The 27,907-nt window shown below is 45.1% G+C and overlaps 1 protein-coding gene across 1 annotated transcript in view; it reads left to right on the forward strand.

Moving 5' to 3' along the window:
* Positions 1-1,975: 1,975 nt before the first annotated feature.
* Positions 1,976-27,907, forward strand: part of DDX42 (DEAD-box helicase 42) — a 134,725-nt gene continuing 108,793 nt past the window's right edge. Inside the window, exons 1-2 of the mRNA XM_085873763.1 lie at positions 1,976-2,267; positions 15,323-15,548. Of these exons, the coding sequence (XP_085729889.1) occupies positions 15,328-15,548 (221 nt within the window). The 5' untranslated portion in view covers positions 1,976-2,267; positions 15,323-15,327. The remainder of the gene's footprint in view (positions 2,268-15,322; positions 15,549-27,907) is intronic.

A 27,907-nucleotide genomic window follows, 5' to 3' on the forward strand; every position in this document is an offset into this window, starting at 1 on the left:
CTGTCGCAGTCAACGTGTGGCCCTAAATGGAGTTCTTTCATCCCCTCTTCCTGTGCAGGCTGGAGTTCCTCAAGGTAGCGTTCTGGGCCCTGTTCTTTTTCTGGTTTTCATCAATGATCTCTCGGACTCTCTGGAAAATCCTCTATTTCTCTTTGCCGATGACTCAACCCTCTGCCGTACCATCTGTCATCCCTCAGACTGGCAAGCAGCAGCTTCTTCGCTCACTGCAGATCTGGATAAAATCACAAACTGGTCCAACACGTGGAACATGTCTTTCAATCCAGACAAATCTCACACTCTCACTATGTCTCTTCGAAAGGACCGTTTACAAAACCCCCCCCATCCACTTTCTCAACAATCCTCTGGAAGAAGTCTTTTCTTTCAAGCTTCTGGGTCTCACTATCTGCCATGACCTTTCCTGGGAAAGTCACATTTCCAACCTTTCCTCAAAAGCCAGTCGCCGACTGGGAATCCTCCGTCGTGCAAAGTCCTTCCTCGGCCCTCTTGAGCTCCTGACCACTTACAAAGCTTTTGTCCGTAGCCTGATGGAGTACTGCTCTCCCCTCTGGGCTGGTGCTCCTGCCTCCCACCTTTCTCGACTTCACGCTGTCGAAACCAGGGCTTTTAAGATCATTGGCATCTCCCGCAATGAAGCTGTCTTTGGGCCTCTCACTCAATCACCGCAGGTTGGTCGGTGGTCTTTCTGTCTTCTACCGACTCCTCTCCAGCCTTGCCCCCCCTGCTCTCTCTACGATTTGTCCCAACCACATTTCCACAGGGCGCTCAAGGTCCGCCAACAACCCCCTTCTGGTAAAACTACCAAAATCACGAATCACTGCTCATCTTCACTCTTTCATTCCTCTTTTTCCCGCCTTTGGAATAAAGTTCCTCACTCTATTCTTTCCCATTCTTCCCTTCAGGCTTTCAAAACAGCTGTTCACCACCACCTCTTATCTTCCCCCATCCAAATCCTCGATCTTTTCTACCCCCGATAATCCACCCAAGCCCACTTCCTTCAATTCTCCTGCTTTCCTTCCTGAAAGTCCCTTTAATGTCCATCTTCCCCTCGCCATGTTCCCCGTCCCATCCCCATCCCTCTCCCTTCCACAGTTCACCTGTGTCTGTTCCCCAATGTTTTGTCCCTTCCACTCCCGCCCCTCTTGTCTCATGCCTCCTTGCTGTGAGTTGTGTGTTCGCTCTCATACGAGCCTCGACCAAGGTATAAAAAAAAAAAAAAAAAAAAAAAAAAAAAAAAGTCCACCAACGAATGCTGGTAGACGGGACGACCAGTTTAACGTCCATCCGAGAGACGGCACTCACATTGTTGAATCACCTGCTTGTGAAACACCGGGATGACAGTTTATAACTAGGTCGGGATTCTAACCCAGGCGAGACAGCTTAGACTTTAGTGTGCATAGCTCTTGGCCTTCATGCCAGTCCTCGACCCACAAACATTCATGGAACACTCAAACTTGCGCCTGCACACACGTGGTGCAAGCTTTGTTGACACGATTCATTCACGAAGGGAATCGTTCGTATCGTCATATCTGATTGGCTAATGAGTGTTCAGGCGGTGATTTTCAACCAATGAAATACGCGGTAACGTATGATGCATCGAATTAATTTTCCGTTTTTTTTTTTGTTAATTGCTCTAAAATGTGAAACGTATTGCGAAAAGAACAATGAAATTTGATTCTTAAATATAATATTTATTTTTACGTCTACGTGGCTCTATGTTGACCCCTTGGACGCGCGGACGATAAAACATGAATCATCGTCATGGTCATCGTGAAGGATATATTCGGGATCGAGGGGGGAAATGGAATATTGGCAGAAACACGCAGATATGATCGGCTTAATGGCAACGGTCACTTCTTACCGTCGAAGTACCTTCCTTTTCTTTGTGCAATGACGAGCTCAACTCACAACGAAACTGCAGCGAAGAATCCGACGACGCGTGTTTCTAACAGGTGGTTCGAGGCGAAACCGCAAAACAGAATCACTCCGATTCAACGAAGACGAGTGGTCTGTGCAGTCTTGATTGTCGAGCGAAGGCCGCAGGTCGAGTTCTTCGATTTCGCCCGACGCGGCCGTTTCGTTCGACCATTCGGTTGAGTGTGATTGACATTTTGTCTCGGCGACCATTCCGCGGGTTCTCGATTGCGCGACCCCTCACGCCGCCGACCCTCCATTGGGGACCCCTCACTCCGCGGCCGCCGCGCTCGCGTGACGTGCTCGCTCGTCCAACGAGGGACACTGAGAGCAAGGTGAAGTAGTCATGAACATGATGGGCTCGTGGTGTTGTGTGACCTCGTGCTCCTTCGGCCTGGGGGTTCACATCGGGGTCCCGAAGTTTTACCATCTCTTCCGCAGCTCTCGGGTTCACTGGGTTGTTGAGTTGATTGGTTGATTTATAGTTACATGGTTGGTGAGTTGATTGATTGATTTATAGTTACATGGTTGGTGAGTTGGTTGATTGGTTTATAGTTACATGGTTGGTGAGTTGATTGATTGATTTATAGTTACATGGTTGGTGAGTTGGTTGATTGGTTTATAGTTACATGGTTGGTGAGTTGGTTGATTGGTTTATAGTTACATGGTTGGTGAGTTGGTTGATTGGTTTATAGTTACATGGTTGGTGAGTTGGTTGATTGGTTTATAGTTACATGGTTGGTGAGTTGGTTGATTGGTTTATAGTTACATGGTTGGTGAGTTGATTGATTGATTTATAGTTACATGGTTGGTGAGTTGGTTGATTGGTTTATAGTTACATAGTTGGTTGATTGGTTTATAGTTACATGGTTGGTGAGTTGATTGATTGATTTATAGTTACATGGTTGGTGAGTTGGTTGATTGGTTTATAGTTACATGGTTGGTGAGTTGGTTGATTGGTTTATAGTTACATGGTTGGTGAGTTGGTTGATTGGTTTATAGTTACATGGTTGGTGAGTTGGTTGATTGTTTTATAGTTATATGGTTGGTGAGTTGGTTGATTGGTTTATAGTTACATGGTTGGTGAGTTGGTTGATTGGTTTGTTTTGTTTCCTCAATACCAACTTGGTTGGTTCTTCGTGTGATGGTTGATTGGTTGATGAGTTCATTGCTTGATTGGTTGGTATGTGTCTTTATTCATTGGTTGCTTGGTTTCATGATTATGTTTTTTTTTTAATTGCTTGTGAGGTTGATGGTTGATTATTGGTTTGTTGTTTGTCCACCTGGTTGATTGTGTTCTTGGTTTGTTGTTTGTCCACCTGGTTGATTGTGTTCTTGGTTTGTTGTTTGTCCACCTGGTTGATTGTGTTCTTGGTTTGTTGTTTGTCCACCTGGTTGATTGTGTTCTTGGTTTGTTGTTTGTCCACCTGGTTGATTGTGTTCTTGGTTTGTTGTTTGTCCACCTGGTTGATTGTGTTCTTGGTTTGTTGTTTGCCCACCTGGTTGATTGTGTTCTTGGTTTGTTGTTTGTCCACCTGGTTGATTGTGTTCTTGGTTTGTTGTTTGTCCACCTGGTTGATTGTGTTCTTGGTTTGTTGTTTGCCCACCTGGTTGATTGTGTTCTTGGTTTGTTGTTTGTCCACCTGGTTGATTGTGTTCTTGGTTTGTTGTTTGCCCACCTGGTTGATTGTGTTCTTGGTTTGTTGTTTGTCCACCTGGTTGATTGTGTTCTTGGTTTGTTGTTTGTCCACCTGGTTGATTGTGTTCTTGGTTTGTTGTTTGTCCACACCTGGTTGATTGTGTTCTTGGTTTGTTGTTTGTCCACCTGGTTGATTGTGTTCTTGGTTTGTTGTTTGCCTTCCCGGTTGATTGTGTTCTTGGTTTGTTGTTTGTCCACCTGGTTGATTGTGTTCTTGGTTTGTTGTTTGCCTTCCCGGTTGATTGTGTTCTTGGTTTGTTGTTTGTCCACCTGGTTGATTGTGTTCTTGGTTTGTTGTTTGTCCACCTGGTTGATTGTGTTCTTGGTTTGTTGTTTGTCCACCTGGTTGATTGTGTTCTTGGTTTGTTGTTTGCCCACCTGGTTGATTGTGTTCTTGGTTTGTTGTTTGTCCACCTGGTTGATTGTGTTCTTGGTTTGTTGTTTGTCCACCTGGTTGATTGTGTTCTTGGTTTGTTGTTTGCCTTCCCGGTTGATTGTGTTCTTGGTTTGTTGTTTGTCCACCTGGTTGATTGTGTTCTTGGTTTGTTGTTTGCCCACCTGGTTGATTGTGTTCTTGGTTTGTTGTTTGTCCACCTGGTTGATTGTGTTCTTGGTTTGTTGTTTGCCCACCTGGTTGATTGTGTTCTTGGTTTGTTGTTTGTCCACCTGGTTGATTGTGTTCTTGGTTTGTTGTTTGTCCACCTGGTTGATTGTGTTCTTGGTTTGTTGTTTGTCCACCTGGTTGATTGTGTTCTTGGTTTGTTGTTTGTCCACCTGGTTGATTGTGTTCTTGGTTTGTTGTTTGCCCACCTGGTTGATTGTGTTCTTGGTTTGTTGTTTGTCCACCTGGTTGATTGTGTTCTTGGTTTGTTGTTTGCCTTCCTGGTTGATTGTGTTCTTGGTTTGTTGTTTCCCTTCCCGGTTGATTGTGTTCTTGGTTTGTTGTATGTCCACCTGGTTGATTGTGTTCTTGGTTTGTTGTTTGTCCACCTGGTTGATTGTGTTCTTGGTTTGTTGTTTGCCTTCCCGGTTGATTGTGTTCTTGGTTTGTTGTTTGTCCACCTGGTTGATTGTGTTCTTGGTTTGTTGTTTGTCCACCTGGTTGATTGTGTTCTTGGTTTGTTGTTTGTCCACCTGGTTGATTGTGTTCTTGGTTTGTTGTTTGCCCACCTGGTTGATTGTGTTCTTGGTTTGTTGTTTGTCCACCTGGTTGATTGTGTTCTTGGTTTGTTGTTTGTCCACCTGGTTGATTGTGTTCTTGGTTTGTTGTTTGCCTTCCCGGTTGATTGTGTTCTTGGTTTGTTGTTTGCCCACCTGGTTGATTGTGTTCTTGGTTTGTTGTTTGCCCACCTGGTTGATTGTGTTCTTGGTTTGTTGTTTGCCTTCCCGGTTGATTGTGTTCTTGGTTTGTTGTTTGCCCACCTGGTTGATTGTGTTCTTGGTTTGTTGTTTGCCTTTCTGGTTGATTGTGTTCTTGGTTTGTTGTTTGTCCACCTGTTGATTGTGTTCTTGGTTTGTTTGCCCACCTCGTTGATTGTGTTCTTGGTTTGATGTTTGCCTACCTCATTGATTGTGTTCTTCATTTGTTGTTTGCCCACCTGGTTGATTGTGTTCTTGGTTTGTTGGTTGCCTTCCCGGTTGATTGTGTTCTTGGTTTGTTGTTTGTCCACCTGGTTGATTGTGTTCTTGGTTTGTTGTTTGTCCACCTGGTTGATTGTGTTCTTGGTTTGTTGTTTGCCCACCTGGTTGATTGTGTTCTTGGTTTGTTGTTTGCCCACCTGGTTGATTGTGTTCTTGGTTTGTTGTTTGCCTACCTGGTTGATGGTTGATTATTGGTTTGTTGGTTGCCCACCTCATTGATTGTGTTCTTCGTTTGTTGTTTGCCCACCTGGTTGATTGTGTTCTTGGTTTGTTGTTTGTCCACCTGGTTGATTGTGTTCTTGGTTTGTTGTTTGCCCACCTGGTTGATTGTGTTCTTGGTTTGTTGTTTGCCTACCTGGTTGATGGTTGATTATTGGTTTGTTGGTTGCCCACCTCATTGATTGTGTTCTTCATTTGTTGTTTGCCCACCTGGTTGATTGTGTTCTTGGTTTGTTGTTTGCCTACCTGGTTGATTGTGTTCTTGGTTTGTTGTTTGCCCACCTGGTTGATTGTGTTCTTGGTTTGTTGTTTGCCTACCTGGTTGATGGTTGATTATTGGTTTGTTGGTTGCCCACCTCATTGATTGTGTTCTTCGTTTGTTGTTTGCCCACCTGGTTGATTGTGTTCTTGGTTTGTTGTTTGCCCACCTGGTTGATTGTGTTCTTGGTTTGTTGTTTGTCCACCTGGTTGATTGTGTTCTTGGTTTGTTGTTTGTCCACCTGGTTGATTGTGTTCTTGGTTTGTTGTTTGCCCACCTGGTTGATTGTGTTCTTGGTTTGTTGTTTGTCCACCTGGTTGATTGTGTTCTTGGTTTGTTGTTTGTCCACCTGGTTGATTGTGTTCTTGGTTTGTTGTTTGTCCACCTGGTTGATTGTGTTCTTGGTTTGTTGTTTGCCCACCTGGTTGATTGTGTTCTTGGTTTGTTGTTTGCCCACCTGGTTGATTGTGTTCTTGGTTTGTTGTTTGTCCACCTGGTTGATTGTGTTCTTGGTTTGTTGTTTGTCCACCTGGTTGATTGTGTTCTTGGTTTGTTGTTTGCCTACCTGGTTGATTGTGTTCTTGGTTTGTTGTTTGCCTACCTGGTTGATTGTGTTCTTGGTTTGTTGTTTGCCCACCTGTTGATTGTGTTCTTGGTTTGTTTGCCCACCTCGTTGATTGTGTTCTTGGTTTGATGTTTGCCTACCTCATTGATTGTGTTCTTCATTTGTTGTTTGCCCACCTGGTTGATTGTGTTCTTGGTTTGTTGTTTGCCTTCCCGGTTGATTGTGTTCTTGGTTTGTTGGTTGCCTTCCCGGTTGATTGTGTTCTTGGTTTGTTGTTTGTCCACCTGGTTGATTGTGTTCTTGGTTTGTTGTTTGCCCACCTGGTTGATTGTGTTCTTGGTTTGTTGTTTGCCCACCTGGTTGATTGTGTTCTTGGTTTGTTGTTTGCCTACCTGGTTGATGGTTGATTATTGGTTTGTTGGTTGCCCACCTCATTGATTGTGTTCTTCGTTTGTTGTTTGCCCACCTGGTTGATTGTGTTCTTGGTTTGTTGTTTGTCCACCTGGTTGATTGTGTTCTTGGTTTTTTGTTTGCCCACCTGGTTGATTGTGTTCTTGGTTTGTTGTTTGCCTACCTGGTTGATGGTTGATTATTGGTTTGTTGGTTGCCCACCTCATTGATTGTGTTCTTCATTTGTTGTTTGCCCACCTGGTTGATTGTGTTCTTGGTTTGTTGTTTGCCTACCTGGTTGATTGTGTTCTTGGTTTGTTGTTTGCCCACCTGGTTGATTGTGTTCTTGGTTTGTTGTTTGCCTACCTGGTTGATGGTTGATTATTGGTTTGTTGGTTGCCCACCTCATTGATTGTGTTCTTCGTTTGTTGTTTGCCCACCTGGTTGATTGTGTTCTTGGTTTGTTGTTTGCCCACCTCGTTGATTGTGTTCTTGGTTTGTTGTTTGCCTACCTGTTGATTGTGTTCTTGGTTTGTTTGCCCACCTCGTTGATTGTGTTCTTGGTTTGTGGTTTGCCTACCTCATTGATTGTGTTCTTCGTTTGTTGTTTGTCCACCTGGTTGATTGTGTTCTTGGTTTGTTGTTTGTCCACCTCGTTGATTGTGTTTTTGGTTTGTTGTTTGCCTACCTCATTGATTGTGTTCTTCATTTGTTGTTTGCCCACCTGGTTGATTGTGTTCTTGGTTTGTTGTTTGCCTACCTGGTTGATTGTGTTCTTGGTTTGTTGTTTGCCCACCTGGTTGATTGTGTTCTTGGTTTGTTGTTTGCCTACCTGGTTGATTGTGTTCTTGGTTTGTTGTTTGTCCACCTGGTTGATGGTTGATTATTGGTTTGTTGGTTGCCCACCTCATTGATTGTGTTCTTCGTTTGTTGTTTGCCCACCTGGTTGATTGTGTTCTTGGTTTGTTGTTTGCCCACCTCGTTGATTGTGTTCTTGGTTTGTTGTTTGCCTACCTGTTGATTGTGTTCTTGGTTTGTTTGCCCACCTCGTTGATTGTGTTCTTGGTTTGTGGTTTGCCTACCTCATTGATTGTGTTCTTGGTTTGTTGTTTGTCCACCTCGTTGATTGTGTTCTTGGTTTGTTGTTTGTCCACCTCGTTGATTGTGTTTTTGGTTTGTTGTTTGTCCACCTGGTTGATTGTGTTCTTGGTTTGTGGTTTGCCCACCTCATTGATTGTGTTCTTCGTTTGTTGTTTGTCCACCTGTTGATTGTGTTCTTGGTTTGTGGTTTGCCTTCCTGGTTGATTGTGTTCTTGGTTTGTTGGTTACCAACCTGGTTGATTGTGTTCTTGGTTTGTTGTTTACCTACCTGGTTTGTTGGTTCATTCTTTGGTTCCCCAGTTGTTTGGTTACCTGTCTGATTCCAGGGTTTTTCAAAAAAGTGGACTATTTGAATGTTTTATTGTAGAAAAATTACAATGCCATCTTCAAATTGCTCACTATACTGCTTGTAATTGACATTTTCAATGTTTGCTGCACCTCTGTTCAAGCAGGATTTGTTCCTGGCTGAAATTCTCCACCACTCGTCTGCAAGTGGCTGGAGTGGTAGCTTCATGGTATTCCACCGCCTCATGCTTCAGACACCTCAGGAGGCTCAGCATCCCAGAAAATAATGTTATGATTGTCGCTAGCCCCATTCCAATGGGAGTGTGCTTTATCGGTGAACCACCAGGAGTTGATCCAATTTGGGTACCTTTTAATTCGGTCACTGTACCAATCACTCATTGTTACTTTGCTTGCCACGTCATTCAGAGTTAGTTTATGCCTTACAGATGTGATGTAGGGGTAGAGATTGAGTTCAGAAGTGAGAATGCACCACGCAGATGGGGCTGAGATCGCCAGTTCTCGGGAATGCTGATTGTGGAATTTCTTCGGACTTTCGAGAGCAGAATCTCACAAGATCAATGTTCCGCACGGTCCTTGGTAACAGTTGGTGGGTGGCCACTGTTGTTTTTATTTTGATTTTTTTTATGCTTCCATGTGCTTGGAAGTTCTCCACAACCACTGAATGCCTCCCATTGGAAGGTGCATTACGGGTATGAACATTGTAATACCGACAGTATCGTCGGTGTACCTGCACACAGGATTTTGTCTCAAACCACAAACTCACGATTTTCACTTTTTGTTCCACTGTGAACACCATAGTTGACATAGGGCCCGACTGACTACTTGTTGGAAATGGCATACCACCACCACCACCACCACCACCACCACCACCACCACCACCACCACCACCACCACCACCACCATGACCTGTAAGAGAGAAGGGTATATCAAGAGAAAACAGAATATCAGGCTGCTCAAATTGTCCACCTTTTTTGAAACACCCTGTACATGGTTGGTTGGTTGGTTGTCTACCTGATGACATGATTGGTTGGTTGGCTTGCTGCCTGATTATATGTTTGATTGGTTTTCTGCCTGATTACATGATTGGTTTGTTATTTTCTGCCTGATTACATGGTTGGTTGTTTGGTTGGTGTCTATTTATTAGTTTTGTTACATACTTACCTGTTTGTTTGTTTGTTTGTTTTTTTAAATTGGTTGTGTGGTTAATTGACTATATTGATAGTTGATTGGTTGTTAGTTGATGGGATGATTGTTTAACATGATTACCTGTGTGGTTGATGGTTGATTGATTGATTCTATTGGTTGATAGTTGATGGGTTGATTGTTTACATGATTACCTGATTTCTTTATTATCTCCATCATCAATGGTGAAGGAGGTTATGTTTTCACCCTTTCTGTCTGTCTGTTTGTCTGTTTGTTTGTTTGTGTGCAGGATATCTCAAAATGTTGTGGACGGATTTGGATGAAATTGTGGACAGGTTCGGTGTATGACAAGGACGAGCTGATTAGATTTTGGTGAAGATCCGGATCTGAATCCGGATGCGGCGACTGGAATTTTTAAAATGATTCTTCACCATTGAGAGATAGGGCGAAACCGATTATATAGCACGATATCTCAACAAGTTGTGAACGTATTCAGATGAAACGTGGTGGACAGGTTGGGTGTGTGGCAAGGACGAATTGATTCAATTTTGGTGAAGATCTGAATCCGGATCTGGATACGAGGATGATTTAATTTTTAAAGTGATTTTTCACCATTGATAGTAGGGCCAAAAACAATAAATGGCATGATATTTCAAAAATGTATTGGGCCCCATATATTCTCGTGGATCAGGCATGATGTGGTGGACATATGCGCTTTACCGAGTGCTCTTCTAGTTGGTTGTGTTCTTGACCGATTGGGTCGTGGTTGTTTTATTGGTTGGTTTGCTGCCTGATTACATGGTTGACTGGTTGTTTGACTGGTTTGTTACTTAATGAGTTGTATTGTTGGTTGGTTATCTGATTAACTGGTTGATTGCTTTTAATGGTTGTGTTCTTGGTTTTATGCTTTATTTGTTGCATGGTTGGTTAGCTACTTTTTTTTCACCCTGCGCACAAGAAGCGAAAAGTAGGGTTATGCAATTGGTTCACTATTGTCTGTCTGTCTCTGTCTGTCTCCAAACGTGGTTTATGATGGTGGAACAACTTGATTTCAATTCAATGTTACTTTGAAATGTTATCAGAACATGAATCGGAAACCAAACCTGCAACTTAGCAGTTCTTTGCGTCTGAATACGTCCCAATTGCACATTCGCAGAGAGGAGTGAGATAGTATTTACAAATCTGTCTGCCTGTCGAACAGTCATACAAAATCGAAATTCATTCCAAAGAAGAAACTTACTGTTTTGAAGGACATAATAAAGGATGCATACAACAGGCGTGAATAACTAATGTAACATGTTGAATACAGAGGGCTAAAAGTTGCTGCATCAAACTCTCTACAACCTTGAAAGTTTTTTATTATTTTTAATTTTTTTATTCTTACAAGTTTTTTCCCCCCCACAACCTTTATATATTCCACTGATGTGATTGTATTGTTATGGCTGTGGAAATTCGCAATACACCATAAAGAGTCCTTAGATCAGTTATGACGCTAAGTTCATGTGTAGTTAGTCCACACCTGTTGTTTAGAGGGAATATGTGTGATTCATCCGGGCTGCGACGCTTTGAGTTAGCCATTTTTCTTTCTCTATCGTTATTTTGGATCCAACAACCTCAAATCAACCAACGAGAACGGCAAAAAAGAAACCTGCGCTAGTGCGCGGGTTTGCGCACCCCTCTGCGGTGCCAAGGCTGGCACGGGAAGGGGGGGCAGGGCAGCTCCCTCCCCATTGGTGGAGGCCCGGCGTGAGGCGGTCGGAGTGGGGGCACGCCCCCCTTCGAGAGCCTTCTGGAAACGCCTCAAAGGGAGGTGGAGCCGCGAACGGGGCGGAGCCCCACGCGGCAAAGGGCGGAGCCCCGCCTTACAAAAGGCAAACGGACGCGAGGCTTGCGCTCTCTGATCGTGGCTCATGTTGGCAGTAGCTCTCTCCGAAAAAGGCACCAGCTCTCTCTCTCTCCAAGAAGGCTCGATCTCTCTCTCTCTCTTCAAAAAAGGCTTGGTCTCTCTCCTTGGGTCTCACTCTCCAAAGCACTCCCTTCCTCCTCTCTCATTCCCGCGCTCGTGGCCCGGCGCGGCCTGTTGGTGGAGACGCGGACGGGAGGTGCCACAGTGCGGCCTGTGGTGGACCTGCGCGTCCGGACGAGGGGTGCCGGAGAGCGTTCGCCGGCCGCGTGGGAGGCCGGAACCAGGCGCGACCGCACTGACGGTAGTAGGAGAGGAGGACTCGACGGTCCATGAGGGAAGTCACTTCTTTTCTTTTCTTTTCTTTTCGGGCTTTTGTATGTGTGTTTGTGGCGCCAGTCCGACAAGTAAAACCTGTATAAGTGACTGTGCTGTAAATTATTGCCTTTTATTCGGTCGTAGTGCTTTGTTCCTATTTGCCTGCTTACCTGTGTGAAATAAAGTGCTTGCTTGTTGAACTGTTCCCCCGTTTCGTTTCGTCCTTTTCTTTGTTGAATCTCCATCTTACATCCCGTAAGGGATTGATAGTGGGTTTAAAACACCCGGTAACCAATCTGAACCGTGAAGGTCGACGATAACTCCGCTCGGTTATCCCTGTAGCACGGAACGAGCCGCTTAAGCGGTTCGTGTCCGGAGTCGACCTGTGGCGTGGTACAACCCCTTGGTAGGTGACCCGTGCGAGTACTTAGGTATATCGACTTTCGGCGATTCACACTATTTTGCACGGGTAAAATGCGGACTGGGTTGTGGTGAGGTTAAACCCCCACCCGTGACTAGCTCCTTAGCGATAGTTCCAAGAGGGTCACGACTGACTTGTCCGTTCCGGTGGGCGACGCGTCGCGATTCGAGTTATGTGGCCGATCGCACGCCGGGCGGGCGAAATTCGTAACTGTTTTGTGTAAAGGTGCACTGATATTCCCCTCACGTCTGATTGTAAACTGTGTAAAGGTACACTGATATTCCCCTCACATGTGATTGTAAACTGTGTAAAGGTACACCGATATTCCCCTCACGTGTGATTGTAAACTGTGTAAAGGTACACCGATATTCCCCTCACGTCTGATTGTAAACTGTGTAAAGGTACACCGATATTCCCCTCACGTGTGATTGTAAGCTGTGTAAAAGTACACTGATATTCCCCTCACATGTGATTGTAAACTGTGTCAGGGTACATCGACATTCCCCTCACATGTGATTGTAAACTGTCAGGGTACACCGACATTCCCCTCACATGTGATTGTAAACTGTGTCAGGGTACATCGACATTCCCCTCACATGTGATTGTAAACTGTCAGGGTACACCGACATTCCCCTCACATGTGATTGTAAACTGTCAGGGTACACCGACATTCCCCTCACATGTGATTGTAAACTGTCAGGGTACACCGACATTCCCCTCACATGTGATTGTAAACTGTGTAAAAGTATACCGATATTCCCCTCACATTTGATTGTATACTATGTTGAGGTACACCGATATTCCCCTCCCGTGTGATTGTAAACTGTGGAAAGGTACACCGATATTCCCCTCACATGTGGTTGTAAACTGTGTAAAGGTACACCGATATTCCCCTCATGTGTGATTGTAAACTGTGTAAAAGTATACCGATATTCCCCTCACGTGTGATTGTAAACTGTGTAAAAATATACCAATATTCCCCTCACATGTGATTGTAAACTGTGTAAAGGTACACCGATATTCCCCTCACGTGTGATTGTAAACTGTGTAAAGGTATACCGATATTCCCCTCACGTGTGATTGTAAATGGTGTAAAAGTATACCGATATTCCCCTCACGTGTGATTGTAAATGGTGTAAAAGTATACCGATATTCCCCTCACGTGTGATTGTAAACTGAGTAAAGGTACACCGATATTCCCCTCACGTGTGATTGTAAACTGTGTAAAGGTACACCGATATTCCCCTCACGTGTGATTGTAAACTGTGTAAAAGTACACCGATATTCCCCTCACGTGTGATTGTAAACTGTGTAAAGGTACACCGATATTCCCCTCACGTGTGATTGTAAATGGTGTAAAAGTATACCGATATTCCCCTCACGTGTGATTGTAAACTGTGTAAAGGTACACCGATATTCCCCTCACGTGTGATTGTAAACTGTGTAAAGGTACACCGATATTCCCCTCACGTGTGATTGTAAACTGTGTAAAGGTACACCGATATTCCCCTCACGTGTGATTGTAAATGGTGTAAAAGTATACCGATATTCCCCTCACGTGTGATTGTAAACTGTGTAAAGGTACACCGATATTCCCCTCACGTGTGATTGTAAACTGTGTAAAGGTACACCGATATTCCCCTCACGTGTGATTGTAAACTGTGTAAAGGTACACCGATATTCCCCTCACGTGTGATTGTAAATGGTGTAAAAGTATACCGATATTCCCCTCACGTGTGATTGTAAACTGTGTAAAGGTACACCGATATTCCCCTCACGTGTGATTGTAAACTGTGTAAAGGTACACCGATATTTCCCTCACGTGTGATTGTAAACTGTGTAAAGGTATACCGATATTCCCCTCATGTGTGATTGTAAACTGTGTAAAGGTGCACTGATATTCCCCCACATGTGATTGTAAGCTGTGTAAAAGTATACTGATATTCCCCTCACATGTGATTGTAAGCTGTGTAAAAGTATACTGATATTCCCCTCACATGTGATTGTAAGCTGTGTAAAAGTATACTGATATTCCCCTCACATGTGATTGTAAGCTGTGTAAAAGTATACTGATATTCCCCTCACATGTGATTGTAAGCTGTGTAAAAGTATACTGATATTCCCCTCACATGTGATTGTAAGCTGTGTAAAAGTATACTGATATTCCCCTCACATGTGATTGTAAACTGTGTAAAGGTGCACTGATATTCCCTCATGTGTGATTGTAAACTGTGTAAAGGTGCACTGATATTCCCCCACATGTGATTGTAAGCTGTGTAAAAGTATACTGATATTCCCCTCACATGTGATTGTAAGCTGTGTAAAAGTATACTGATATTCCCCTCACATGTGATTGTAAGCTGTGTAAAAGTATACTGATATTCCCCTCACATGTGATTGTAAACTGTGTAAAGGTACACCGATATTCCCCTCACGTGTGATTGTAAACTGTGTAAAAGTATACTGATATTCCCTCACGTGTGATTGTAAACTGTGTAAAGGTGCACTGATATTCCCCTCACGTGTGATTGTAAACTGTGTAAAAGTATACCGTTATTCCCCTCACGTGTGATTGTAAACTCTTTAAAGGTACACCGTTATTCCCCTCACGTGTGATTGTAAACTGTGTAAAAGTATACTGATATTCCCTCACGTGTGATTGTAAACTGTGTAAAGGTGCACTGATATTCCCCTCACGTGTGATTGTAAACTGTGTAAAAGTATACCGTTATTCCCCTCACGTGTGATTGTAAACTGTGTAAAGGTACACCGATTTTCCCCTCACATTATTTACATTAGAAATAAAATATCATTCTGAAGTAGAAGTTCTGATACAATTTAAATCTATCCTTCTTGTGCAGTACGGTGCATCAGACTATCAAGGAGGAAGTTCATTTGGTTCAGGGTTGTCGTCCTGGACGTTTCATCACTGCAATGCAGGATAATTATCCTGATTTGATGATTATAATCATCGAGTGTGTAGAAAATTGGATTTATTCTGAGTGCAATCATCAGCTGGCCTGCTCCTTGTGAAGGATATAGTCGGATCTTTAATGTCCACCAACTAATGCAGGTAGACAGGACACCCAGACTAACATCCATCCATAGCATGACAATACATTGATGTCCTTGCCACGCCTGCAAAACACCAGGATGCTCGTTTTATAGCCAGGTCAGGATTCAAATCCAGACTCGACATCTTCGTGGTGAGTGTGCATACCTCGAGGTTATCCTGCCAGCCGCTAAATAAATATACTGTTTTTTAACTTCTCAGTGGATGCGGACATGAGTGTGAGCCTATCAGAATATCCAAAGGCTTCCCAGAATATTCCCCAATACAAGCTCGTGCACACCCTGACCAAAAATCACCAGTGTACCTCCTTACCGTAACTATATGATACTAGTTCATCATGTTTTCCTTTCAGACACAATGAACTGGAACAAAGGAGGACCTGGGCAGAAGCGTGGCTTTGGTTTTGGTGGCTTCACCATGTCGAGTAAGAAGGAAGAGCCGAAGTTGGCCAACCCTGCGCACTCTGTGTTTCTCACGGGCTCAACCACCGGTCCAATGGGTCGTCATCAGCAGCCAGTCCACAGCTCTTCCTTCTACAAAATTGGAGCCAAACGTCCTACCTTCGACGATGAAAATGCGTGAGCTTGCACTTTTACATTTTCCTTTAAGCTTTGCAAAAAATATTTTGTAAACGGCCAACCCCCTCCAATGGAGGATGCTTATTGGAGGGAACATCCTGTATTTGTGGTGGTTTTTCTATTTGCATGTTGAGCAAACTTCCCATCTCTTTTCACACAATTTATTTTAGGCATTTATCACATTTTTGCATACTTTTGAACCACGTTACATAAACGGAAAGGAGTCGTCGCTCTCGTCCATTGGCTCGTCAGTCACGGCACTTTGAACTGAGTTATTCTTCATTATAAGTACTGTACTCATGGCACTTTTAACGGAGGGAGAACCCAGCTCAACGAGCAGAGAGCATCTCACGTATGAATGTCTTACTTTGTTTTATATACGACTAGCCGTGCATCCCCATCGCTTTGCTGATGGGTTTAATCAAACAACAGCATGTTGTACTTCACAAACACATTGCACGTCTATCTGTGAGTCTCAACGAGGATGTGAAATGAAGTGAAGCATGTGAAAGGATGTTTTATATCCCGTAGTTGTTGTTATTGTTGCTGCTGTCGTGGTTGCTGTGGTTATTGATTTGCCCCGGTCAGTCCTGCTAGAATGTACCCGTGACACTGAGATAGCCAATCGATCTCCCGGGAGTGACACAGAGATCCCTCATGTCTAAGATGTTGTGCTCTTGCCTTTGTGGAGCCAGGACTACACTGTGGTGCGTCTTATTGTGTGTGGGGTGGCCTGGCATGGGTTGCAAGTTTCGTCGGTGGTGTCATCGAGTTTGTTTGCACTGTAAAAGCTACGGGTGGTGTCCACAGCGGAGACATGAAGGTGAACACAATCAGAGCTGAGGAGTAATTTCTCTGCACCGTTGATGGGTGGTGGTTTAATAGTTAGGGTGGCGGGCTTGGGATCCTATGGTTCCTGAGTTCAAATTCCGCTTGGTCATTGAATTAATACCAGGTGGGGTTGACTCGGCCTGTCATCTTTCCAAGGTCGGCAAAGTGAGTAGCACCTTGCTCGGATGATTAAGCCATTCGAGTATCCTGTGTCAGAGTGGTGACCCGTCCAGGATTGTGCCCAATAGCCTTTGGCAGCACCAACTCTCTGCACAGAGTATGGTCCCAATGGATGGATGGTTTAATGCCCAGAATGGGGATGGGGCCGATGGATAGGTTTAGTACTGCTTCGGGCCAGGTTATTGATTGTGTTTATGATATGTGTATGGATGTTTTTTGCAGTTGTTGATTGGTGGGGGTATGTGTTTGGAGGATGTCGTAGTTTGTTTGTGGTGTAGTCTTAATGTGTGTCGGGGTTTGTCCGTGGGTGGTTGGACATGTATTTGCAGTGATTCGGGTTGGCATTTACAGCTGCAAGGAACTGCACACCTCTCATGTCCAAGTGGTCTTTGATTTTTTTTGATTTTTTTTTTTTAAACAGAATTCCCAATGGGTGTTGTTAATTGCATCCTGTGATGATGTGTGGGGCTTTGGTTTGTTTAGTCTGTAAGCTGTTGAGATGTGTTTTTGAGAGGCTGGAAGTCCTGGATGAACTGGCTTGGTCATTGATTTATCAAATTAATCTGCTGTTTGTATATACAGTGCCTCTAGAAAGTCTACACCCCCTTTCAAAATGTCCACCTTTTGTTGCCTCCAGCCTGGAATGAAATTGCATTAAATCAGACTTTATCCACTTTTATTTATACATCATAACCCACAACTTCCAAGTGAAAAACATATTCTACAAATTTCAGAAAATTAATTAAAAATACAAAACGAGAATACCTTGGTTGGATAAGTATCCACCCCCCTTATAGCAATTGTAAATTAGCATAGGTGTAATCAATCACCTTCAAAATCACACACCAATTTAACCCTTGAACCACAGTCAAGACAATTATTAAGAAGTGGAAGGCATATGGTTCCACCAAGACCTTGCCTAGATCAGGCCATCCTTCCAAACTGGATGACTAACCAAGGAGTAGATTTATCAGAGAGGCCACCAAGAGGCCGGTGGCAATTTTGAAAGAGCTACATGCCTTTATGGCTAAGACTGATCACTGTGTACGTGACAACGACATGCCAAGCACTGCACAATTCTGGCCTGCACAGTAGGGTGGCAAGAAGGAAGCCATTACAGTAATCCCCCGTTTATCGTGGGGGGTTACGTTCCAACCCCCCCCCCCCGAAAAGTGAAAATCCGCGATTAATGGAAGCCTCCCCAAAACACATTTTAAACACATAAAGAAAACATTTGCAAGCATAAAAATGTACAGAAAATAATAATGGAATAAAAAACAGTGAAAACACATTCTAAACTCAGTATGGTAAACTCAGTAATGTTGCAAGATCGGGTTTGAGGTGCTGGAGATCGACTCATCTGGTCTGGTCAGCTTGGCAGTGATCGGGTTCGAAGTGCCGGAGATCGACTCGTCTGGTCTGGTTGGCTTGGCAGTGATCGGGTTCGAGGTGCCGGAGATCGACTCGTCTGTTCTGGTCGGCTTGGCAGTGATCGGGTTCGAGGTGCCGGAGATCGACTCGTCTGTTCTGGTCGGCTTGGCAGTGATGGGTTCGAGGTGCCGGAGATCGACTCGTCTGTTCTGGTCGGCTTGGCAGTGATGGGTTCGAGGTGCCGGAGATCGACTCATTTGGTCTGGTCGGCTTGGCACTGATCACGTTTGAGGTGCCGGAGATCGACTTGGCCGGTCTGGTCGGTTTGGCAGTGCTCGTCCAACCGCGGCAAACCTTTTTCCTTCCCGAAGTATATCTAGCACCTTAACCTTCTGTAAGGTGCTAGATAACCTGGCCTCGCTTTTGTGCGTTGTGTGACTGGTTGAGCGCCACGCGTTATAATTTATTGCTTAAATAATTTATCTTTTACATTTTAATTCCGCGATATACCGGGGAAATCCGCAGAAAAAATTAGTGAGGTTCCAAGGGAAAACCCGCGATGAAACGGGGGTGCGATAGGTGAACCGTGATATCGCGGGGGATTACTGTACTCAAAAAGCCCACTTTGAGTCCCGTTTGAGGTATGCAAAAAGCTACTCTGGAGATTCTGAAGCCATGTGGCAAAATGTTTTGTGGTCTGATGAAACCAAGATGGAACTTTTTAGCCAAAATGCAAAACGTTACATTTGACGTAAACCCAACACAGGACATCACCCAAGGAACACCATCCCTACTGTGAGTCATGGCGGTGGCAGCATCAAGTTATGGGGATGTTTCTCATCAATATAGACAGGGGCACTTGTCAGGATAGAAGGTAAAATGGATGGAGCAAAATACAGAAAATCCGAGAGGAAAACCTGCTGCTCTCTGCAAGAATGCTGAAATTGGGACGGAAGTTCACCTTTCAGCATGACAACAACCTGAAGCACGTAGCCAGATCGACACTGGAGTGATGAAGGAACAAAATGATAAATGTCCTTGAGTGGCCCAGTCAGAACCCCGATGTAAATCCAATCGAAAATCTTTAATATGACTTGAACATTGCTGTCCATCAATGCTCCCCACACAACTAGACCGAGCTTTAACAGTTTTGTACAGAAGAATAGGCAAATATGTGCAAAGTTGGTAGAGATCTATCAAAATAGAATCACAGCTGTAATTGCTGTCAAAGGTGTTTCCACCAAGTGTCATCTCAGGGGGGTGGACACTTATCAAACCAAGATATTCTAGTTTTGTAGATATCATTAATTTTCTGAAATTTGTAGAATTTGTTTTTCACTTGGAAGTTGTGGGTTACGATGTGTAAATAAAGGAAAAAGTCTGTTTTAATGTAATTTAATTCCAGGCTATGAGGTGACAAAACGTGAAAATTTATCTCTGCAAGAAATTTATCTTCCACTACTCTTCGACTATTTAAACAGACTGCTCTCAATTTGACCTCTCCTTCATACCTTGCCAAAAAAATCCAACTGTTACAGCATTTCTTCTCTCCATTCTCTTAATTCGCCTTTATTGCATTCATCAAGAAATGTGTTTAATCGCATCTGTAACCTAAAAATAAAAAAACCCAGTTTGCTATGAATGTTAGCTTTCCATCAACCATTCTTTTTTTTTCCAATTTCAGTGTCAACTCACCCCTCTCACCCCTCCCTCTCAAAGCAACAATCACACTCTTCTCCCTCCAAGCCTCCCTCTCACCTTTCTCAAAAAACTCCCCCTCACCTTTCTCCCTCAACTCTCCCCACTCACCCTTCTCCCACCATTCACCCCCTCACTCACTCTTCTCAAAGTTGCCCCCCCCCCTCTTCCACAAAGCTGCCTCCTTCCACTGCCCTCACCTCCATCTCTTCACTCCACCTCCTCAAATCCTCAACCGCATTCTGCCCCTCTCTTGTCCACCCTCTCCCCCAGCACCACAGAGTCTTTTCTCCTCCTCATCCGGCCCCCTCCCCGAGCTATTCTGCAATCCCCCACACACTTTCAACAACCCTCCTTACCTCCCTGGCTTGTCCCTTGTCCTACCCTCCTCCTCTCCCACCCCCTGCACCCAAAGCCTCCTCCCCTCCCTCTTCATTAAGAGTGTGGACCTCAAATATCCAGGGCCTTCGCTCAAACTTTCAGATCTTTCCATACAGGTTGCCACTGACAAACCAGACATAATCTGCCTAACAGAAACTTTCCTCCCCAAAGACGTGTCTGACTCCCAAGTATCTTTCCCTGGTTACTCCCTAACCATTGGCAGTGATCGGGTTCGAAGTGCCGGAGATCGACTCGTCTGGTCTGGTTGGCTTGGCAGTGATCGGGTTCGAGGTGCCGGAGATCGACTCGTCTGTCGATATGACATATGACAGACATGAGCCTTGTCCTGGTGGAGGAGTTGCTCTCTTCATCAAAGACTCTATTCCTCACTCTCCATGCACTCCCCTCACTCCCCCACACCCCCAGGAATACCTCTGGCTACGGCTTCCCCTCCACTCCCACCTCATGTTTATATGTGTACTGTACTGTCCACCAAACAGTGATGACTCCATCTACACCTCACTATCCAAAAACATGGACCAACTTCTATCTTCTCATCCAAACTCTCTCTTCCTCATATGTGGTGACGTAAATTGTCATCATGCCCGCTGGCTCGGTGTGGGTACCACTCTCACCTGTCATGGCACTTCAGCAAAAAGCTTTTTGCTACTCATTGGGACTGACTCAATCGGTCAACTTCCCGACCCGATCTCAACCAATGATACTCCATCTCTTCTGGATCTGATTTTGACAAATTTCCCTGACAATATCTGCTGCTCTTCCCCTGCTCCAATCGGTTCTTCTGACCACGTCCTTGTGAAAGTGGACATCTCTCTGGCTATTATCAGAGAACCACCTCACAGCCGTCGAGTCTGGCATTTCACTCAAGCCGACTGGCAGGGTCTCCAAGCAGCTATCAAACTTAGAGACTGGTTTCCAATCGCTACTTTCTCCAACGTCAACTCATCCTGGGAATTCCTTCAAAGAAACTTGCTCTCCCTCATGCACAGATTTATCCCCTCTCGTCTTCAGTTGTCCTACCCTTCCTCCCACCCTTGTGGCGAGGCAGTTGTCCTGAAAGAATTTGCCTTTGCCTCATGAAAAGCAAACCCAACTGAGAGTAATCTCAGTTCCTTCCACAAAGCTCGGAACAAGTGTGTATCTACCCTCAGGAGAGCCAGAAAACAACATCTTTCCAAGCTCAAATCCGAACTCTCAAACCTCTCTCCCTCCTTCAAATCCTGGTGATATCTAATCAAATCTGTTTCTGGTGTATGTTCCCCTCCTCCATCTCCTCCCTTACCTCAAATGGCCGTTCTTCACGTGAAAAGGCTGAATGCCTGAACTCGGTGTTTGCAGCTAAATCTTGTGTCCAAAACCCATCGCTTTCTCCACCCACCTTACCCAGTCGCACCCAACTGTCCCTGGACTCTGTGTCCTTTTTCTCCTGACAAGGTGGAGAGCTTGCTGTCAAACCTCGACTCAGATTCTGCAACCGGTCCAGAAGGCATCAGCCCACATGTCCTAAAAACCTGCTCTTCTGCTCTTACTCACCCTCTCTCTGTTGTATTCACCCTTTCATTTGCTCAAGGTCATCTGCCATCTGCTTGGAAATCAGCTTGGATTTCCTTCCCTGCATAATTACTTCCTTGGAAATTACTTCCCTGCATAAAAAGGTGCAAAACAGATCCCTGCAACTACAGACCAATCAGCCTTTTCCCAATCATCAGCAAGGTTATGGAATCCATCCTCGCTTCAGACATAAAATCCTTCCTCTTCCCCAATGGCTTGATTTCCGATCTTCAATTTGGTTTCAGACCAGGTCACTCCACCCTGGATATGTTGCTTCTGCTCTCCCAACAATGGATGGAGGTCCGAAATGCCGGACATGAAATCAGAGCCATATCCCTAGACATATCGTGTGCTTTTGACACGGTCTGACACCCTGCCCTGCTCACCAAACTCTCTTCCTCTGCTATCCCAGGCCATCTCCACTCATGGTCCCGCAGACTTCCTCTCCTGTCGCAGTCAACGTGTTGCCCTAAATGGGGTTCTTTCATCCCCCCTTCCTGTCCAGGCTGGAGTTCCTCAAGGTAGTATTCTGGCCCCTGTTCTTTTTCTGGTTTTCCTCAATGATCTCTCCGACTCTCTGGAAAATCCTCTTTATCCTTTTGCTGATGATTCCACCCGCTGCCGTACCATCTGTCATTCCTCAGACCGTCAATCAGCAGCTTCTTCGCTCACTACGGATCTGGATAAAATCACAAACTGGTCCAACACGTTGAACATGTCTTTCAATCCGGACAAATCTCACACTCTCACTATGTCTCCCAGAAAGGACCGTCTGGACCCCCCCCCCCCTCCATCCACTTTCTGAACAATCCTCTGGAAGAAATCCTTTCATTCGAGCTTCTGTTCTCACTATCTGCCATGACCTTTCTTGGGAAAGCCACATTTCAAACCTCGCCGACAAAGCCAGTCGCCGACTGGGAATCCTCCGTCGTGCAAAGTCCTTCCTCAGCCCACCTGAGCTCCTGACCACATATAAAGCTTTTGTCCGCAGCCTGTTGGAGTACTGCTCTCCCCTCTGGACTGGTGCTCCTGCCTCCCACCTTTCTGGGCTTCACGCTGTGGAAACCAAGGCATTTCGGATCATTGGCATATCCCGTGATGAGGCTGAGTCGTTGGGCCTCTCACTCTCTCACCGCAGGCTGGTCGGTGGTCTTTCTATCTTCTTCTGTCTCCTCTCCAGCCTCCCCCCCTGCTCTCTCTGCGATTTGTCCTCAAGATCCACCAACAACCCCCTTCTGGTAAAACTACCAAAATCACGAATCGCTGCTCACCTTCACTTTCATTCCTCTTTTTTCCCGCCTTTGGAATAAACTCCCTCACTCTATTCAATCCCTTTCTTCCCTCCAGGCCTTCAAAACAACTGTTCACCACCACCTCTTATCTTCCCCATCCAAAACCTCGATCTTTTCTTCCCCCGTTAATCCACCCAAGCCCACCTCCTTAAAATTCCCTTCTTTCCTTCCTGAAAATCCTTGTAATGTCTATCTTGTATTCCCCATGTTCCCTGCCCCATCCCTCTCCCTTCCACAGATCTCCTAATGTCTCTGTTCCCCACTGTTTTGTCCTTCCCACTCCCGCCCCTCTTGTCTCATGCCCCCCTTGCTGTGCATTGTGTTAGTTCTCATACGAGCCTCGACAAGGCATACAAAAAAAAAATTCTTTTTTTTGAAAGGGGGTGTAGACTTTATATAGGCCCCAGATGTGTGGTTTGTTATTTACTTTTGGTGTTGAAAGTGCCGTTTGTCCAACCTGGTTGTGCTTGGTGTGTGTGTGTGTGTGTGTGTGTGTGTGTGTGTGTGTGTGTGTGTGTGTGTGTGTGTGTGTGTGTGTGTGTGTCGTTTGTGTGTGTGTCGTTTGTGTGTGTGTCGTTTGTGTGTGTGTCGTTTGTGTGTGTCGTTTGTGCAAGATATACCGGGATGTTGCTTGCATGATGTGTGGTCTTTGTACCTCGGTGTAATTTGTTGGAGTGACTTGATTTTTGAGGGGGCTGCTTTTACTCTGTTGATGGTGAGCGAAGTTTGTTAGGTGCTGAGGAAGTGTTGAAGTTGTGCTGTGACTGTTTATGTTGCTGTGGTTTGAGGTAATGGTTATGTCGACCACATTTGAGGCTGTATGTATTGTTGCGGGCTGGGGTCCGGTGGCGAGAACGACCACTAGGTTGGGGAAATAACGTCGTCTCCCACCAGACTCCTGGAATTGTAGGCCGTTGCTCACGGATAATTCCGTGACGCGGCGGGTCGCTGAACCGACCGTGAACAGCAATACCTAAACTGCGTAGCATAGGGTCTTCTTGTCTCGAACCAAGTTACCAAATTAACCACGCGGTTTCGACTACCGGGGAACCACGCCCTCGGTACGCCTTACCCGAACCGGATCACCCTACCAACTACGGTAGAGTACCAACGACCAACGACCAACTCCGGATCGGATGCAGCCGAGCGGAACTGCCAAGGATGTACCGGCTAGAATGAACAGATTATCGGGGATAAAGACCCGGCTAAACTTGGATCTGAACCATGCTGGACCAATGAAGGAAAAGACAAAAACGAACTGGGAACATTTCAACAATAATTTATTTACACTCGGGCGAGGAAAGTCATGTGGCACATCAAAAGGTTTATTGGGGTGTTATGCAGGGGACTGAAGAGAGATGTCGTGCGACAATTTTATAGCAACTTACAAAAGAGGACACAGAGCAGACTTGTTGCAAGAATAATACAGGCAAGATTTACAATGATAAAATATCTTATAGAATGCTACTTATAAGACAGGTGCCACACACTCAGACGCACACTCAGACAAAATAAACCCAGTTGAATGCCAAAGGACTTTTGCAGCCACGGAGGGAGGGAGGGAGCTGAGGTCGCAGTTCTTTTGGTACCTGAACGTTCTGAGGGAAGGGATGCTCTGTTGTACGGCACCCGACAGGTCGTGCAGTTCGGCCCACAGCCGCACGTGTGGGGACCGTGTCTGCAAAGGAGCCCGGGTGGAGAACGTGGAGTCCAAGGTAGAACGGGGCAGCAGACTGGACCCAATGAGAGACCCGGTCAAGGTCGGGTGTACTCAGACCAGCACAATAGACGGGCCGCCAAGGCGAGACATGGGCAGGCACTCCGCCATCACGACCTTCCTTCATTCTTTGCAACCAGCCAACGAACCCACCGAACTCTCTCACTCAACCAACAACGAACTCTCTCAGCACCAACCAACGAACTCTCCGACTCTCTCACTACTACACTGAGGATGGTGTCGTAATTTATAGATCCCCAAGGTCGGGGAGGGGCCTTGGCGAAGCTGACGTCACCGTCCGTCCTTATTGGACAGGGCTTTCATGGGGTCCGCCCTTTCTGGGCGGGTTTTCGGCCAGGCCGGGAAAGCCCGCCCACTCCACGCGTGTTTGAGGAAGGTGGACGGTGGTACAACCAAGAATGAATTGGAACGTTTTGGGAAGCCAAAAAGGAACTGCGGATGTGAAGATTCTGCCTCGGAGCGAGCCTCCGGAGACAGCAGACGGACAATGATGCGCTGTGGCCAGTGAACCGAGGGCTGCAAGCACTATGGTACCGTGGATCGTGATTGAGGGGATATAAAGATTTTAAAATCTAACTAAAAAAACATCGCAACGCACCCCTCCCCCCCACTACACACAAGGAGGGGTTCTATGTGCACATATACTTAATGGCATAACTAACTTCGGGACAACTGTATGTCTTGTATACATACGGTTCTTAGAACCGTAATAATATGTTCTCAGGTGGTTGTGCAATGTGGTGCATGAGTATGTGAAATGCTTTGCTGTTGTCTACCGTAGTGAGAATAGTGTGTTTTGGTGGTTTTCTACTGTTGAAGCCATCAAAAGCGTTTTGTTGAGAAGATTTTTTTTGGAGTGTTTTGATCTGAATCCATGTTGGGTGTGTGAGAGTGGGATTTGAGCATTTAAGAGTGCAATTCGTCAGCATTCTGTTACTTTGTCGGATGTGGAAAGTAAAGTGATTGGTTTGGAGGAGTTCTTTGTTTGGTTTGATAGTGCAGCAGATTACTGAAATAATCTTTCACTTGGTGGTACAAGCACCAAATTTGGTATACATGTGCTCCAGGACCTATTCTCTCAGAAAAGTACGTTAACCACGTTGAAAAACAAAATGGCCGTAATTTTTCAAGATGGCCACCATTTGAAGTGGTTTGAATCCGTGTTTGAGCTAAATTTTGATGGAATAATGCTATTTTAATGTTCTATGCATCGAAATATATGTTTTTGAGTTCGAAAAATCCATTTCTGCACTTACAAATTAGTAATTTTTGAAATCTAAGATGATATGGCCGGAACTAAATGACGACAGGCTCTTTTAGCGCTACATTTTGCAAAAAGAAAAAAATGAAGAATAATATAGCATATACAGCAGGAAATTATTATCTTTTGATTTACGTGGTGGATTAGTCAATCATTTAGTCCTCATATTTGCATGCACACAACTGTGTACACTTGAGACTGAAGCGATAGCATTTACATCGCCCTCGGCATTCCGTCTTGCAGCCACATTTTGTTAACTGCTGACAACTCTGGTGGACAATGGGTGGAAGGGTCGTCCAAAAGACTTGCCAGAACTCACCATCTTTCTGCCACCCCCAGTTAGCAGGGCTTTCAGTTTGCATTTTGCACACTGTTGCCTGGCCCCATATGCAGCCTGCTTGGTTGGCAGACCGTTTGACATGCTGTATGAGAGCTGCACTTGTCGGTAGAATGGCATCATAAGACCTTTGCTTCCGAGCGAACAAGTCCAGTCTTGCCTCATCAACTTTGTCCATAGTGCTGTTCTTGTCAGGTCAGGTCAGGTATGGGAGCATGTGCCATGTACATGGTGATCACAAACTTCTCAAGGACGTTGTATTCTGCATTTTCCACGACTGGTGGGTACTGACTTAACTTCTTGAAGACGGGAGTCACTTGAGGGTAAACCTCCCATGCCTGCCATGCAGTTTTTTTGCCTTTTCTGCGAAAATCTGACAGAATATCACAGCCAGTGAAGGCGTGAAAGAACAGCATGCCACTGGATTTGTCTGGGCCAAGATTCGCCACCATGTCATGAATTGGCAACCACTTAATGAACTGACCCTGGCCAAATTCAACCCACAGCATTTCCATGCCTGCGTCTTGGAGGGTAGCAGAAACACTGACTGCAACATCGAGAACATCTGCGTCACATGCTTTAATCAACAAAGACGTCATCTGTTGCTTGGCTGCATGAAGAGCATGAGTGAAGATTCTGGAGTCGGCTTCCTCGTGGTTGCAAGGACTTAAGCCATCAAGACTGATGTTCCAAATTGTTTCAAATATCTGTTCCAAATTGTTCAAGTCTTTCCTTGTAAAGACTCACCAAGTTAGCAAGTCGAAACGAAACAGGCCCATCACTGCTGTTTCTTGTCTCAATGATATAGGTAAGAAGTTCAGAGAACACCAAAGGGAAGACTTCCTTTTCTTTGGATGACTGGACTTTTTCTTTGTTCTTGGCTGCAATGTGTGCCCTCTCTCTATGATGCAGAGCTGTTAAGCAAGAGTAGTGGTATCTCAGTTCCAGGGCAACCACATATCCACCGCTCAAGACAGCCAAAAGCTTACCATCATTAAGATTGCGAGCACATTCATTAAGCCTCTCATTTCGCTGCATGGTCATGGCTTGTCGCAACTTTGACTTTGGTTGTATCTTTTCACATCGGAAATACCATTGCACTTCCATGCTAGTTCTTCACATTTTTGAGTGCCCTTCTCCTGGATCATTTTGAATTTCAGCTGCTCTTTTAGTGGCAATCCCAAGTTTATAGCTGTCAAACATTTTGCGACAATTTTGGTGGTACTTGGCACTTTCGCCTCAGTGTATCCTCAATACCACCTCCTTCATCCAATCTGGATGTGTCTAACCTGATCGGTAACTGGTGGATTGCCTGAAATTGTGGTAGGTTTTTTGCTATCATGGAATAACCATCAGAACTACACTCATAACAGGTTGGGGGAGACTTCAACTCTTCTTTTGTATCAGTCTGACAGAGGCAACACTTCCTCCAGTCCGTTTTAGGAGTACAACTCAACGGATTATTAGTGGACATATTGAACAGGTTAAGGCCGAGGGTTTATCCTTTTACTACCTAACCGTACAAAATACATAAGCACATTGAGATATGGGATACAACTAGGTTCATACATACAAATGCCGTACACCGAGCCCGATCGTTCATCCAGTGCTATTTAAGTCCCGTGCGATCTGAACACCTTCTGGGTAACTGAAGCCCCGTTACCCTTGGCTCGGCTCTCCCGCGCTGGCACATCCTGT

The sequence above is a fragment of the Eptatretus burgeri genome, chromosome 3, assembly GCF_056783735.1.
Source record: "Eptatretus burgeri isolate ZD-2024b chromosome 3, Ebu_testis_v1, whole genome shotgun sequence".
In the NCBI taxonomy this organism is placed as follows: Eukaryota; Metazoa; Chordata; class Myxini; order Myxiniformes; family Myxinidae; genus Eptatretus; species Eptatretus burgeri.